This window comes from Oncorhynchus mykiss, chromosome 21 (genome assembly GCF_013265735.2).
Source record: "Oncorhynchus mykiss isolate Arlee chromosome 21, USDA_OmykA_1.1, whole genome shotgun sequence".
NCBI classification, from domain to species: Eukaryota; Metazoa; Chordata; class Actinopteri; order Salmoniformes; family Salmonidae; genus Oncorhynchus; species Oncorhynchus mykiss.
In genome coordinates, this window is record NC_048585.1 from 18152112 (window position 1) to 18169108 (window position 16997).

The following is a 16997-nucleotide window of genomic DNA, read 5'->3' on the forward strand; positions in this document are numbered from 1 at the left end:
TTATGTTTGAAGCCTGAAATGTGGCAAAAGGTCGCAAAGTTCAAGGGGGCCGAATACTTTCGCAAGGCACTGTATATCCCCGTCGTGATGTGACTTCCAACCCTCTCTCTCCTTCTCTCTCTCCATCTATATCCCCGTCGTGACGTGACTTCCAACCCTCTTTCTCCTTCTCTCTCTCCATCTATATCCCTGTCGTGATGTGATTTCCAACCCTCTCTCTCCTTCTCTCTCTCTCCATCTATATCCCCGTCGTGACATGACTTCCAACCCTCTCTCTCCATCTATATCCCCGTCGTGACATGACTTCCAACCCTCTTTCTCCTTCTCTCTCTCTCCATCTATATCCCCGTCGTGACATGACTTCCAACCCTCTCTCTCCTTCTCTCTCTCCATCTATATCCCCGTCGTGACGTGACTTCCAACCCTCTTTCTCCTTCTCTCTATCTCCATCTATATCCCCGTCGTGACATGACTTCCAACCCTCTCTCTCCTTCTCTCACTCTCTCTTTCTGCTCCATTGAGCACAGTGCAGTGGGACAGGACCTGTCTTTGTCAGGTGCAGTGGAACAAAACACCAGTGAAGAAAGAGAAGGCTTGTAAATGTCCCCACAGACATGTTTATCTTATTACTATCTCTCATTCTCTCTTTCCACTTGTTCTGCTGCATGTCAGGAAAGACAGAGGGCTCCCTAACAGACAGACATATTTCATTTTTACAACTGACCACAAGCGCACTAAAACTGAGTTGATTGCTCACAGAGGACTAAACGGAGGCAAACAAAAATTCAAATCTTGATATCCTGTGTTTTAAGCGTTATGCAGTTGACAGTTGTGAGACATACACAATTTCCACATGGCAGGATGGTACACATGTAGATAAAATCATAGAATAACCTAATGATTATGTGTGAGAGTAACTGAGAACTCCAACCCCCTGTTATCTGAAAATGGGCTGTCTATCTACCTATATAAGCTTATTAGGGATTCACCATGTGGGTGAAGGGGGGGTATATTTAACTCTGCTCTCTATGAAAGGCATAGACACTAATTAGTCAGGTAATCTTCTGACTGAAACAGGAAGCTGGCATGCCTGTGTAATTGATAGTGAGGAAGTGAAATTTGAGAATGTTAGCCAAATGAAATGATGCATAATCCCCCTTGTGTAAATAATTGATCAATATGTGTCAAATTGAACAGAAACCCGATCAGGGCAGAGGCATAGTTTTTTCAAGGTTAATAGCTAATTGGAATGGTTTAGCGAATGGTTTAGCGAATGGTTTAGCGAATGGTTTAGCGAATGGTTTAGCGAATGGTTTAGCGTGGAACTAAAAAGGCAACGTGTTTCTTCTGAAGAACAGAATGTCACAACAAATATCTCAGTGTTCTACAAAGACGGCATTAAGTACCGTTTATTTGTCTTTCTGTAACACACCAAGAATTAACCAACTCTGGCGAAAGGTTTTAACGTCTTGGGGGCTTTGGTGTGTGTGTGTGTGTGTGTGTTACACACACTCATGACTATGATGTGGGTGGACGTGGGTGGGTCTCTAAGTACAACCATTCCTCAATGGAAATGTATTTCAAGCATGTACACTCAGAGTCCTGATAGAAGGCAGTAATGTGTGGGCAGTTGTATGTTTCTGAGTGTGCCCCTCAGCACCACAACTCATTCTTCAGAATGCAGCCAACTACCCCCAGGAAGGCTCAGAGAGGTAGTGAGGCCCACTAAGGTCAACACTACATGGGGCACAGAGAATGGGTCAAGTCCCTGAATGTCCTGCAGAGAGATCAGGCCTAGGATAGTGCTATTAAAAGGTGATTGATCTGTTTGTGTTATGAGCTATACTTCAAAGAGAGAGATGTAGCATGGGACAGAGTAACAATGAGAGAGATATAGCATAGGACAGAGTAGCAGAGAGAGATGTAGCATGGGACAGAGTAACAGAGAGAGAGAGAGATGTAGCATAGGACAGAGTAGGAGAGAGAGAGAGAGAGATGTAGCATAGGACAGAGTGACAGAGAGCACGAAAGATGTAGCACAGGACAGAGTAGCAGAGAGAGATGTAGCATGGGACAGAGTAACAGAGAGAGAGAGAGAGATGTAGCATGGGACAGAGTAACAGAGAGAGATATAGCATAGGACAGAGTAACAGAGAGAGAGAGGGAGATGTTGCATAGGACAGAGTTACGGAGAGAGATGTAGCATAGGACAGAGTAACAGCGAGATGTAGCATGGGACAGAGTAACAGAGAGAGATTTAGCACAGGACAGAGTTACGGAGAGAGATGTAGCATAGGACAGAGTAACAGAGAGAGAAAGATGTAGCATGGGACAGAGTAACAGAGAGATGTAGCATCGGACAGAGTAACAGAGAGAGAGATGTAGCATGGGACAGAGTAACAGAGAGAGAAAGAGGTGTAGCATAGGACAGAGTAGCAGAGAGAGAGATGTAGCATAGGACAGAGTAACAGAGAGAGAGAGATGTAGCATGGGACAGAGTAACAGAGAGAGAGAGATGTAGCATAGGACAGAGTAGCAGAGAGAGAGAGAGATGTAGCATAGGACAGAGTAACAGAGATAGAGAGAGAGATGTAGCATAGGACAGAGTAACAGAGAGATGTAGCATAGGACAGAGTAACAGAGAGAGAGAGATGTAGCATAGGACAGAGTAACAGAGAGAGATATAGCATATGACAGAGTAACAGAGAGAGATGTAGCATAGGACAGAGTAACAGAGAGAGATGTAGCATGGGACAGAGTAACAGAGAGAGAGAGAGATGTAGCATAGGACAGAGTAACAGAGAGATAGATGTAGCATGGGACAGAGTAACAGAGAGAGAGAGATGTAGCATAGGACAGAGTAACAGAGAGAGCGAGATGTAGCATGGGACAGAGTAACAGAGAGAGAGAGATGTAGCATGGGACAGAGTAACAGAGAGAGAAAGAGAGAGAGAGAGAGAGAGATGTAGCATGGGACAGAGTAACAGAGAGAGAGAGATGTAGCATAGGACAGCGTAACAGAGAGAGAAAGAGATGTAGCATAGGACAGAGTAGCAGAGAGAGAGAGATGTAGCATAGGACAGAGTAACAGAGAGAGAGAGATGTAGCATGGGACAGAGTAGCAGAGAGAGAGAGAGATGTAGCATGGGACAGAGTAACAGAGAGAGAGAGAGATGTAGCATAGGACAGAGTAACAGAGATAGAGAGATGTAGCATAGGACAGAGTAGCAGAAAGAGAGAGAGATGTAGCATAGGACAGAATACCAGAGAGAGAGAGAGATATAGCATAGGACAGAGTAACAGAAAGAGAGATGTAGCATAGGACAGAGTAACAGAAAGAGAGATGTAGCATAGGACAGAGTAACAGAGAGAGATGTAGCATAGGACAGAGTAACAGAGAGAGATGTAGCATAGGACAGAGTAGCAGAGATAGAGAGATGTAGCATAGGACAGAGTAGCAGAAATAGAGAGAGATGTAGCATAGGACAGAATACCAGAGAGAGAGAGAGATGTAGCATAGGACAGAGTAACAGAAAGAGAGATGTAGCATAGGACAGAGTAACAGAAAGAGAGATGTAGCATAGGACAGAGTAACAGAGAGAGATGTAGCATAGGACAGAGTAACAGAGAGAGATGTAGCATAGGACAGAGTAGCAGAAAGAGAGAGAGATGTAGCATAGGACAGAATAACAGAGAGAGAGAGAGATGTAGCATAGGAAAGAGAAACAGAAAGAGAGATGTAGCATAGGACAGAGTAACAGAGAGAGAGAGATGTAGCATAGGACAGAGTAATAGAGAGATAGAGAGATGTAGCATAGGACAGAGTAACAGAGAGATATGTAGCATGGGACAGAGTAACAGAGAGAGATGTAGCATAGGACAGAGTAATAGAGAGATAGAGAGATGTAGCATAGGACAGAGTAACAGAGAGAGATGTAGCATGGGACAGAGTGACAGAGAGAGATGTAGCATAGGACAGAGTAACAGAGAGAGAGATGTAGCATAGGACAGAGTAACAGAGAGAGATGTAGCATAGGACAGAGTAACAGAGAGAGAGATGTAGCATAGGACAGAGTAACAGAGAGAGATGTAGCATGGGACAGAGTAACAGAGAGAGATGTAGCATAGGACAGAGTGACAGAGAGAGATGTATGGGATAATAAATGGAGAGGTGTAAAGGAGTGAAGGAGATAGAGGGGGAGGTACTGAAAACGGGGTGAGAGATGAAAAAGCAGAGGAATATATTTGCAGGGAAAGAAGGAAAGAGCTTGATGAAGATCAGGAGAGAGTAAATGGCTGATTGTCTTGAATACTGATGTTGTTCTCTCACTACAGGAAACACACTCTCACTTAAGCAGAGGGTTTCTCCCCGTTTTAAAGAACAAATCAAACGGGGAATGAAAGAGAGTTGGAGGGAGGTGGGTTCAAACACAACTAAAGCACACAGGTTGTTCTCAATGGAAAATTCCATCGGTGCTCCAATCTCTTCACTGAGGCAACTGGACAGAGACTTTGAACCACCCGTTCCTCCCCTCCAAGAAAATAGTTCCCCTTCCATTTCTATACAGAGGACGGACCCCACCCCCCCCACCCCCACACACACACACACACACACACACACACACACACACATTATGTAAAAGTTAGCGCTAACTAAAGGGCTGAGAAAATACATGACATCTGGAAAGTCTCTTTTGTGATTGGTCAGAAGTATATTTCATGTTTGGTTGTCCCAAGACTCTTACCAAGTATACATATGAATGACACACAACTTCCTCACATAAATACTGACCTCAGAATCTGACACCACTAAGTATATGTGTCCAATAACACCGTCGTTCTTGTGGCGGTTTGTGGTGGACAACATTTTCCCGGCCTGCTAACTTCAGCAGTCCATTTTAATGGCTGCCCTGCTGTATTGTGGGTCGTATAATATCATCAACATGTGATATTATATTCTCTGGAAAAACAGACAAAAAACAGGTCAAGCACGAAATGAAACAGAGCAGAAACGTCCCGTTTAAATAACCTCTCCAGTAAAAACAAGCCAGCAGACACATTTCAGCTCAACAACACATATCCATGTATCAAGTCAAACTAACTGTACTGTGATAAAGTGAAAGTATGTCACTCAATGTCCTGTGTGCATCTGTGTTTTAGGTCACTTCACAGGAGAGCGAGCCAACGTGCCCTAGGGGGCCCGGGGAATGGAGGACAGTATGTGACCGGTGCCTAACTAGCCGCTCCGCTTCACTGTCGGCAACATGCATCACCTTCACCGGATGATGGCTTTGTGCTTATGGTGCTCTCTCCTCGCCATTCTTCTCCACACGACGGTGTTTGCGGATGAAGAGGCGGATCTTACGAAGCCGACAGGACCGCCTGCCAGTAAGGGATGGTCCTATTGGCCCAGCTTGTCCATTTTGCCATCACTCCCGGCGGCGCCGTCGTTTCCGTTTTCTTCGCTCAACCCGTTTGGAGGGAAGTCACAGACTAAGAATGCAGGGCCCCAAAGGACCACACCATCAGAGGGACCAACAAAGGAACTGTCAAAGGGACTGATAGAGAGACCGACAGAGGGACCAACAGAGGGACTGTCAAAGGGACTGATAGAGAGACCGACAGAGGGACCAACAGAGGGACCAACAGAGAGACAAACGGAGGGACGAACGGAGGAACTGTCAAAGGGACTGATAGAGAGACCGACAGAGGGACCAACAGAGGGACCAACAGAGAGACAAACGGAGGGACGAACGGAGGAACTGTCAAAGGGACTGATAGAGAGACCGACAGAGGGACCAACAGAGGAACTGTCAAAGGGACCAACAGAGGGACCAACAGAGGGACGAACGGAGGGACGAACGGAGGGACGAACAGAGCCTGAGAATTCACCGGGACATTCAGGGTCTGTGGAGGAGGGTATTAATAAAAGCCCTCAGTCCTCCACCATCACCTCTTGGACTGAAGGTCACCCCAGCTCCACTGAGATAAGAACAGTAACAAACCCACAGACAGTCACTCCTAACAAGAACACACAACCAAACACCCAAGATATCTTAGATTCTATAACCGCTGTCTTAGATTCCATATCCTCTATTTCTATGTCACAGGGGGTTGATATATCCTCCGATAGTCTCACCAGCACAAACATACTGCCAAAGACAATAACACACACATACCTGTCAACAGAAACGTCCCAAACGCCAAAGCACAGTTGGAAGGTCACCACTAAATCTTTCCCCAAGGAAACGAAGATCCAAAATGAACTAGTTCCCCAGGGTGACCCTCTCACAGCCTCTGTCCCATACCTAACGTCCCCACAAACCACAGTCCCCACAACCCTGGTCACAACTCCACCAAGGATCACCGTCAACCTAACACAGGTAGAGGCCACACTGACCAGACAACCCTTTGACTCTGGCACCCCACCCATTTCCCCACAAACCAGGGTCACCACAAGACGTCTGGCCTCGACCGTAAGCACCGACATTGGAACTAAAGAGGCCCCGGTCACCGAAACTCAGCCAAGTCAGAGTTCACCAGACCTGAGTGATTCCGAGGCCAAAGCAGGGCCTGTGGAGGAACGACTGGGAGCAAACACCACCACCAGGACAGACGATAGAACACTAAGGGTTAACTCACCAACACCCGGAGGTAAGTCTCCAACACATCAACAGACATATTGATTTAGTATTAGTGATGGGCAGGCTAAATGACAATCAATGGATGTGATCAATCATTCAAACCAAATGGGGGTCTTCAGTCTGTTCAAGAAAAAGGCTGAAGAAAGTGAATGATGGATGGCATCTCTGAAATGGCAGCCATGAGTCGCCACAAACCTCTCTCTAGCTAATATAGCCCAAGTCCCAGTTCAAATACTTACATCTCTTTTGCATCTTTATTATTCTCCTTCCTTGAGATAATCACTTGGTGAACGCAAAGTAGTGGAAACCACACTGTCCCCTATCATGTCCCTATCATACATGATCACTCCAAGGAAGGAAGATCGGAAGGAAGGAAAGACGCAATTCGCCCTCTTTAGAACAGACCCTAAAAATGATGCAGTGGTTGTTTTATTTTTTATAAACAGATGATATTGGAACGCTCCACTGTGCCTGAAGGGGTGGGGGAGGAGAGAGAGGTACTGTAGTGTGTGTGTGGGGGGGGGGGGGGGGGGTAGTTAGTATCACTTTCACATGACATTGAGGGAGTAGCCCGGCGCCAACCCCCACCGCCACTGTAGCGACGCTGGCTCTGTCTGGAGTCTGTATTCATAATAAACCTCAGGAAGCCCCCCCCCCCCCCCCCCGTACAGGCGCATCAATCATAGGAGGGTCAAAGGTCAGGTGATACAATGATGAGACGATTATGGCCAACCAGAAGGCTGTGTAGAATGGTACAGGGGCCTACTATTGCATATATCTATGCACTGGAATGTATGCAATTATCATCATCATTACACATTTCTGTCACTTTCAGCACACCATTACTAAAAGCCAACTACGTATGATAGAGAGCATAAGCATATCGTTGGTGCATAAACCCCGTAACGCCTTTTAATGTTGCCACTTGACATGCCGTCAGTCAGTCCCTACAGGATTCCCCGATCGCAAATGTTTTGGAAAAATCAACAGTTCCCAGGGACATTTGACCAAATTTGACCAATCACTGCACTATTTTTGCATAAAACAGTCGAATCACCGCAATGTTATCGCATAACACTGACCCATCGCCGCAGTACAAAAAGAAGGCACACATTTTCAACCAATCACCACCCGTACATTTACTGCATAATATGGTTCAATCAACCGACACGTCAACAAACATTTTCCCTCCTCAGCTCTGTTTCACAATAAATTAGACAGAATCAGTGCAGAATGTCAGAGTTGCTGCAGCTAAATCAAGCACCTTAGCCTGCAAATATCAGCAACAATCCTGAGGGACTGATTATCTTTGATGAATATACGGATGAGCGATAGTGAGAAGAATAGTTTATTTGGTTGTGTTTACTGCAACACAGCACACTGTGTTGTGTCTGGGCATGAGCACAACTTTGGAGGAGAATCCCATTGGCAGCTTTCGTTTCGTTCGTTATGTCTAGGGATAGCTGTGGTAGTACGCAGCGTTTTAGGATATTTTTGGTCATGTGCAAAATTTGGATCTGTTAAGTATTTGTATGTGTTCTGATTTTGAATCAGTACACCGATGCATTGTTTTTCTATATCTAGATGTCCCCTATGTGAAATATAGTGTGTTGTGTGTTGTGTTGTATTATGACTGTGTTGTGTCCAGGGCTGCTGTTTAGTTACTATTATGACTGTGTTGTCTCCAGGGCTGCTGTTTAGTTACTATTATGACTGTGTTGTGTTGTATTATGACTGTGTTGTGTTGTATTATGACTGTGTTGTGTTGTATTATGACTGTGTTGTCTCCAGGGCTGCTGTTTAGTTACTATTATGACTGTGTTGTGTTGTTTTATGACTGTGTTGTCTCCAGGGCTGCTGTTTAGTTACTATTATGACTGTGTTGTGTTGTATTATGACTGTGTTGTCTCCAGGGCTGCTGTTTAGTTACTATTATGACTGTGTTGTGTTGTATTATGACTGTGTTGTCTCCAGGGCTGCTGTTTAGTTACTATTATGACTGTGTTGTGTTGTATTATGACTGTGTTGTCTCCAGGGCTGCTGTTTAGTTACTATTATGACTGTGTTGTGTTGTATTATGACTGTGTTGTGTCCAGGGCTGCTGTTTAATTACTATTATGACTGTGTTGTGTTGTATTATGACTGTGTTGTCTCCAGGGCTGCTGTTTAGTTACTATTATGACTGTGTTGTGTTGTATTATGACTGTGTTGTGTTGTATTATGACTGTGTTGTGTCCAGGGCTGCTGTTTAGTTACTATTATGACTGTGTTGTGTTGTATTATGACTGTGTTGTCTCCAGGGCTGCTGTTTAGTTACTATTATGACTGTGTTGTGTTGTATTATGACTGTGTTGTGTTGTATTATGACTGTGTTGTCTCCAGGGCTGCTGTTTAGTTACTATTATGACTGTGTTGTGTTGTATTATGACTGTGTTGTGTTGTATTATGACTGTGTTGTGTCCAGGGCTGCTGTTTAGTTACTATTATGACTGTGTTGTGTTGTATTATGACTGTGTTGTCTCCAGGGCTGCTGTTTAGTTACTATTATGACTGTGTTGTGTTGTATTATGACTGTGTTGTGTTGTATTATGACTGTGTTGTGTCCAGGGCTGCTGTTTAGTTACTATTATGACTGTGTTGTGTTGTATTATGACTGTGTTGTGTTGTATTATGACTGTGTTGTGTCCAGGGCTGCTGTTTAGTTACTATTATGACTGTGTTGTGTTGTATTATGACTGTGTTGTGTTGTATTATGACTGTGTTGTGTCCAGGGCTGCTGTTTAGTTACTATTATGACTGTGTTGTGTTGTATTATGACTGTGTTGTCTCCAGGGCTGCTGTTAAGTTACTATTATGACTGTGTTGTGTTGTATTATGACTGTGTTGTCTCCAGGGCTGCTGTTTAGTTACTATTATGACTGTGTTGTGTTGTATTATGACTGTGTTGTCTCCAGGGCTGCTGTTTAGTTACTATTATGACTGTGTTGTGTTGTATTATGATTGTGTTGTGTCCAGGGCTGCTGTTTAGTTACTATTATGACTGTGTTGTGTTGTATTATGACTGTGTTGTGTTGTATTATGACTGTGTTGTGTCCAGGGCTGCTGTTTAGTTACTATTATGACTGTGTTGTGTCCAGGGCTGCTGTTTAGTTACTATTATGACTGTGTTGTGTTGTATTATGACTGTGTTGTGTTGTATTATGACTGTGTTGTGTCCAGGGCTGCTGTTTAGTTACTATTATGACTGTGTTGTCTCCAGGGCTGCTGTTTAGTTACTATTATGACTGTGTTGTCTCCAGGGCTGCTGTTTAGTTACTATTATGACTGTGTTGTGTTGTATTATGACTGTGTTGTCTCCAGGGCTGCTGTTTAGTTACTATTATGACTGTGTTGTGTTGTATTATGACTGTGTTGTCTCCAGGGCTGCTGTTTAGTTACTATTATGACTGTGTTGTGTTGTATTATGACTGTGTTGTGTCCAGGGCTGCTGTTTAATTACTATTATGACTGTGTTGTGTTGTATTATGACTGTGTTGTCTCCAGGGCTGCTGTTTAGTTACTATTATGACTGTGTTGTGTTGTATTATGACTGTGTTGTGTTGTATTATGACTGTGTTGTGTCCAGGGCTGCTGTTTAGTTACTATTATGACTGTGTTGTGTTGTATTATGACTGTGTTGTCTCCAGGGCTGCTGTTTAGTTACTATTATGACTGTGTTGTGTTGTATTATGACTGTGTTGTGTTGTATTATGACTGTGTTGTCTCCAGGGCTGCTGTTTAGTTACTATTATGACTGTGTTGTGTTGTATTATGACTGTGTTGTGTTGTATTATGACTGTGTTGTGTCCAGGGCTGCTGTTTAGTTACTATTATGACTGTGTTGTGTTGTATTATGACTGTGTTGTCTCCAGGGCTGCTGTTTAGTTACTATTATGACTGTGTTGTGTTGTATTATGACTGTGTTGTGTTGTATTATGACTGTGTTGTGTCCAGGGCTGCTGTTTAGTTACTATTATGACTGTGTTGTGTTGTATTATGACTGTGTTGTGTTGTATTATGACTGTGTTGTGTCCAGGGCTGCTGTTTAGTTACTATTATGACTGTGTTGTGTTGTATTATGACTGTGTTGTGTTGTATTATGACTGTGTTGTGTCCAGGGCTGCTGTTTAGTTACTATTATGACTGTGTTGTGTTGTATTATGACTGTGTTGTGTCCAGGCCTGCTGTTTAGTTACTATTATGACTGTGTTGTGTTGTATTATGACTGTGTTGTCTCCAGGGCTGCTGTTTAGTTACTATTATGACTGTGTTGTGTTGTATTATGACTGTGTTGTCTCCAGGGCTGCTGTTTAGTTACTATTATGACTGTGTTGTGTCCAGGGCTGCTGTTTAGTTACTATTATGACTGTGTTGTGTTGTATTATGACTGTGTTGTCTCCAGGGCTGCTGTTTAGTTACTATTATGACTGTGTTGTGTTGTATTATGACTGTGTTGTGTTGTATTATGACTGTGTTGTGTCCAGGGCTGCTGTTTAGTTACTATTATGACTGTGTTGTGTTGTATTATGACTGTGTTGTGTTGTATTATGACTGTGTTGTGTCCAGGGCTGCTGTTTAGTTACTATTATGACTGTGTTGTGTTGTATTATGACTGTGTTGTCTCCAGGGCTGCTGTTTAGTTACTATTATGACTGTGTTGTGTTGTATTATGACTGTGTTGTCTCCAGGGCTGCTGTTTAGTTACTATTATGACTGTGTTGTGTTGTATTATGACTGTGTTGTCTCCAGGGCTGCTGTTTAGTTACTATTATGACTGTGTTGTGTTGTATTATGACTGTGTTGTCTCCAGGGCTGCTGTTTAGTTACTATTATGACTGTGTTGTGTTGTATTATGATTGTGTTGTGTCCAGGGCTGCTGTTTAGTTACTATTATGACTGTGTTGTGTTGTATTATGACTGTGTTGTGTTGTATTATGACTGTGTTGTGTCCAGGGCTGCTGTTTAGTTACTATTATGACTGTGTTGTCTCCAGGGCTGCTGTTTAGTTACTATTATGACTGTGTTGTGTTGTATTATGACTGTGTTGTGTTGTATTATGACTGTGTTGTGTCCAGGGCTGCTGTTTAGTTACTATTATGACTGTGTTGTCTCCAGGGCTGCTGTTTAGTTACTATTATGACTGTGTTGTCTCCAGGGCTGCTGTTTAGTTACTATTATGACTGTGTTGTGTTGTATTATGACTGTGTTGTGTTGTATTATGACTGTGTTGTGTCCAGGGCTGCTGTTTAGTTACTATTATGACTGTGTTGTCTCCAGGGCTGCTGTTTAGTTACTATTATGACTGTGTTGTGTTGTATTATGACTGTGTTGTGTTGTATAATGACTGTGTTGTGTTGTATTATGACTGTGTTGTCTCCAGGGCTGCTGTTTAGTTACTATTATGACTGTGTTGTGTTGTATTATGACTGTGTTGTCTCCAGGGCTGCTGTTTAGTTACTATTATGACTGTGTTGTGTTGTATTATGACTGTGTTGTCTCCAGGGCTGCTGTTTAGTTACTATTATGACTGTGTTGTGTTGTATTATGACTGTGTTGTCTCCAGGGCTGCTGTTTAGTTACTATTATGACTGTGTTGTGTTGTATTATGACTGTGTTGTCTCCAGGGCTGCTGTTTAGTTACTATTATGACTGTGTTGTGTTGTATTATGACTGTGTTGTCTCCAGGGCTGCTGTTTAGTTACTATTATGACTGTGTTGTGTTGTATTATGACTGTGTTGTGTCCAGGGCTGCTGTTTAATTACTATTATGACTGTGTTGTGTTGTATTATGACTGTGTTGTCTCCAGGGCTGCTGTTTAGTTACTATTATGACTGTGTTGTGTTGTATTATGACTGTGTTGTGTTGTATTATGACTGTGTTGTGTCCAGGGCTGCTGTTTAGTTACTATTATGACTGTGTTGTGTTGTATTATGACTGTGTTGTCTCCAGGGCTGCTGTTTAGTTACTATTATGACTGTGTTGTGTTGTATTATGACTGTGTTGTGTTGTATTATGACTGTGTTGTGTCCAGGGCTGCTGTTTAGTTACTATTATGACTGTGTTGTGTTGTATTATGACTGTGTTGTCTCCAGGGCTGCTGTTTAGTTACTATTATGACTGTGTTGTGTTATATTATGACTGTGTTGTGTTGTATTATGACTGTGTTGTGTCCAGGGCTGCTGTTTAGTTACTATTATGACTGTGTTGTGTTGTATTATGACTGTGTTGTGTTGTATTATGACTGTGTTGTGTCCAGGGCTGCTGTTTAGTTACTATTATGACTGTGTTGTGTTGTATTTTGACTGTGTTGTGTTGTATTATGACTGTGTTGTGTCCAGGGCTGCTGTTTAGTTACTATTATGACTGTGTTGTGTTGTATTATGACTGTGTTGTCTCCAGGGCTGCTGTTTAGTTACTATTATGACTGTGTTGTGTTGTATTATGACTGTGTTGTCTCCAGGGCTGCTGTTTAGTTACTATTATGACTGTGTTGTGTTGTATTATGACTGTGTTGTCTCCAGGGCTGCTGTTTAGTTACTATTATGACTGTGTTGTGTTGTATTATGACTGTGTTGTGTCCAGGGCTGCTGTTTAGTTACTATTATGACTGTGTTGTGTTGTATTATGACTGTGTTGTGTTGTATTATGACTGTGTTGTGTCCAGGGCTGCTGTTTAGTTACTATTATGACTGTGTTGTCTCCAGGGCTGCTGTTTAGTTACTATTATGACTGTGTTGTGTTGTATTATGACTGTGTTGTGTTGTATTATGACTGTGTTGTGTCCAGGGCTGCTGTTTAGTTACTATTATGACTGTGTTGTCTCCAGGGCTGCTGTTTAGTTACTATTATGACTGTGTTGTGTCCAGGGCTGCTGTTTAGTTACTATTATGACTGTGTTGTGTTGTATTATGACTGTGTTGTGTTGTATTATGACTGTGTTGTGTCCAGGGCTGCTGTTTAGTTACTATTATGACTGTGTTGTCTCCAGGGCTGCTGTTTAGTTACTATTATGACTGTGTTGTGTTGTATTATGACTGTGTTGTCTCCAGGGCTGCTGTTTAGTTACTATTATGACTGTGTTGTGTTGTATTATGACTGTGTTGTCTCCAGGGCTGCTGTTTAGTTACTATTATGACTGTGTTGTGTTGTATTATGACTGTGTTGTCTCCAGGTCTGCTGTTTAGTTACTATTATGACTGTGTTGTGTTGTATTATGACTGTGTTGTCTCCAGGGCTGCTGTTTAGTTACTATTATGACTGTGTTGTGTTGTATTATGACTGTGTTGTCTCCAGGGCTGCTGTTTAGTTACTATTATGACTGTGTTGTGTTGTATTATGACTGTGTTGTCTCCAGGGCTGCTGTTTAGTTACTATTATGACTGTGTTGTGTTGTATTATGACTGTGTTGTGTCCAGGGCTGCTGTTTAATTACTATTATGACTGTGTTGTGTTGTATTATGACTGTGTTGTCTCCAGGGCTGCTGTTTAGTTACTATTATGACTGTGTTGTGTTGTATTATGACTGTGTTGTGTTGTATTATGACTGTGTTGTGTCCAGGGCTGCTGTTTAGTTACTATTATGACTGTGTTGTGTTGTATTATGACTGTGTTGTCTCCAGGGCTGCTGTTTAGTTACTATTATGACTGTGTTGTGTTGTATTATGACTGTGTTGTGTTGTATTATGACTGTGTTGTCTCCAGGGCTGCTGTTTAGTTACTATTATGACTGTGTTGTGTTGTATTATGACTGTGTTGTGTTGTATTATGACTGTGTTGTGTCCAGGGCTGCTGTTTAGTTACTATTATGACTGTGTTGTGTTGTATTATGACTGTGTTGTCTCCAGGGCTGCTGTTTAGTTACTATTATGACTGTGTTGTGTTGTATTATGACTGTGTTGTGTTGTATTATGACTGTGTTGTGTCCAGGGCTGCTGTTTAGTTACTATTATGACTGTGTTGTGTTGTATTATGACTGTGTTGTGTTGTATTATGACTGTGTTGTGTCCAGGGCTGCTGTTTAGTTACTATTATGACTGTGTTGTGTTGTATTATGACTGTGTTGTGTTGTATTATGACTGTGTTGTGTCCAGGGCTGCTGTTTAGTTACTATTATGACTGTGTTGTGTTGTATTATGACTGTGTTGTCTCCAGGGCTGCTGTTTAGTTACTATTATGACTGTGTTGTGTTGTATTATGACTGTGTTGTCTCCAGGGCTGCTGTTTAGTTACTATTATGACTGTGTTGTGTTGTATTATGACTGTGTTGTCTCCAGGTCTGCTGTTTAGTTACTATTATGACTGTGTTGTGTTGTATTATGACTGTGTTGTCTCCAGGGCTGCTGTTTAGTTACTATTATGACTGTGTTGTGTTGTATTATGACTGTGTTGTCTCCAGGGCTGCTGTTTAGTTACTATTATGACTGTGTTGTGTTGTATTATGACTGTGTTGTCTCCAGGGCTGCTGTTTAGTTACTATTATGACTGTGTTGTGTTGTATTATGACTGTGTTGTGTCCAGGGCTGCTGTTTAATTACTATTATGACTGTGTTGTGTTGTATTATGACTGTGTTGTCTCCAGGGCTGCTGTTTAGTTACTATTATGACTGTGTTGTGTTGTATTATGACTGTGTTGTGTTGTATTATGACTGTGTTGTGTCCAGGGCTGCTGTTTAGTTACTATTATGACTGTGTTGTGTTGTATTATGACTGTGTTGTCTCCAGGGCTGCTGTTTAGTTACTATTATGACTGTGTTGTGTTGTATTATGACTGTGTTGTGTTGTATTATGACTGTGTTGTCTCCAGGGCTGCTGTTTAGTTACTATTATGACTGTGTTGTGTTGTATTATGACTGTGTTGTGTTGTATTATGACTGTGTTGTGTCCAGGGCTGCTGTTTAGTTACTATTATGACTGTGTTGTGTTGTATTATGACTGTGTTGTCTCCAGGGCTGCTGTTTAGTTACTATTATGACTGTGTTGTGTTGTATTATGACTGTGTTGTGTTGTATTATGACTGTGTTGTGTCCAGGGCTGCTGTTTAGTTACTATTATGACTGTGTTGTGTTGTATTATGACTGTGTTGTGTTGTATTATGACTGTGTTGTGTCCAGGGCTGCTGTTTAGTTACTATTATGACTGTGTTGTGTTGTATTATGACTGTGTTGTGTTGTATTATGACTGTGTTGTGTCCAGGGCTGCTGTTTAGTTACTATTATGACTGTGTTGTGTTGTATTATGACTGTGTTGTCTCCAGGGCTGCTGTTTAGTTACTATTATGACTGTGTTGTGTTGTATTATGACTGTGTTGTCTCCAGGGCTGCTGTTTAGTTACTATTATGACTGTGTTGTGTTGTATTATGACTGTGTTGTCTCCAGGGCTGCTGTTTAGTTACTATTATGACTGTGTTGTGTTGTATTATGACTGTGTTGTGTCCAGGGCTGCTGTTTAGTTACTATTATGACTGTGTTGTGTTGTATTATGACTGTGTTGTGTTGTATTATGACTGTGTTGTGTCCAGGGCTGCTGTTTAGTTACTATTATGACTGTGTTGTGTTGTATTATGACTGTGTTGTCTCCAGGGCTGCTGTTTAGTTACTATTATGACTGTGTTGTCTCCAGGGCTGCTGTTTAGTTACTATTATGACTGTGTTGTGTCCAGGGCTGCTGTTTAGTTACTATTATGACTGTGTTGTGTCCAGGGCTGCTGTTTAGTTACTATTATGACTGTGTTGTGTTGTATTATGACTGTGTTGTCTCCAGGGCTGCTGTTTAGTTACTATTATGACTGTGTTGTGTTGTATTATGACTGTGTTGTGTCCAGGGCTGCTGTTTAGTTACTATTATGACTGTGTTGTGTTGTATTATGACTGTGTTGTGTTGTATTATGACTGTGTTGTCTCCAGGGCTGCTGTTTAGTTACTATTATGACTGTGTTGTGTTGTATTATGACTGTGTTGTCTCCAGGGCTGCTGTTTAGTTACTATTATGACTGTGTTGTGTCCAGGGCTGCTGTTTAGTTACTATTATGACTGTGTTGTCTCCAGGGCTGCTGTTTAGTTACTATTATGACTGTGTTGTGTTATGACTGTGTTGTCTCCAGGGCTGCTGTTTAGTTACTATTATGACTGTGTTGTGTCCAGGGCTGCTGTTTAGTTACTATTATGACTGTGTTGTGTTGTATTATGACTGTGTTGTGTCCAGGGCTGCTGTTTAGTTACTATTATGACTGTGTTGTGTCCAGGGCTGCTGTTTAGTTACTATTATGACTGTGTTGTGTTGTATTATGACTGTGTTGTCTCCAGGGCTGCTGTTT

At 42.2% G+C, this 16997-nt stretch overlaps 1 protein-coding gene across 1 annotated transcript in view; it reads left to right on the forward strand.

The window, feature by feature from the left end:
- Positions 1 to 16997, forward strand: part of LOC110499878 (proline-rich transmembrane protein 4) — a 58609-nt gene that overhangs the window by 7579 nt on the left and 34033 nt on the right. The window contains exon 2 of the mRNA XM_036957138.1: positions 5161 to 6654. Coding sequence (XP_036813033.1) covers positions 5265 to 6654 — 1390 coding nt within the window. The 5' untranslated portion in view covers positions 5161 to 5264. The remainder of the gene's footprint in view (positions 1 to 5160; positions 6655 to 16997) is intronic.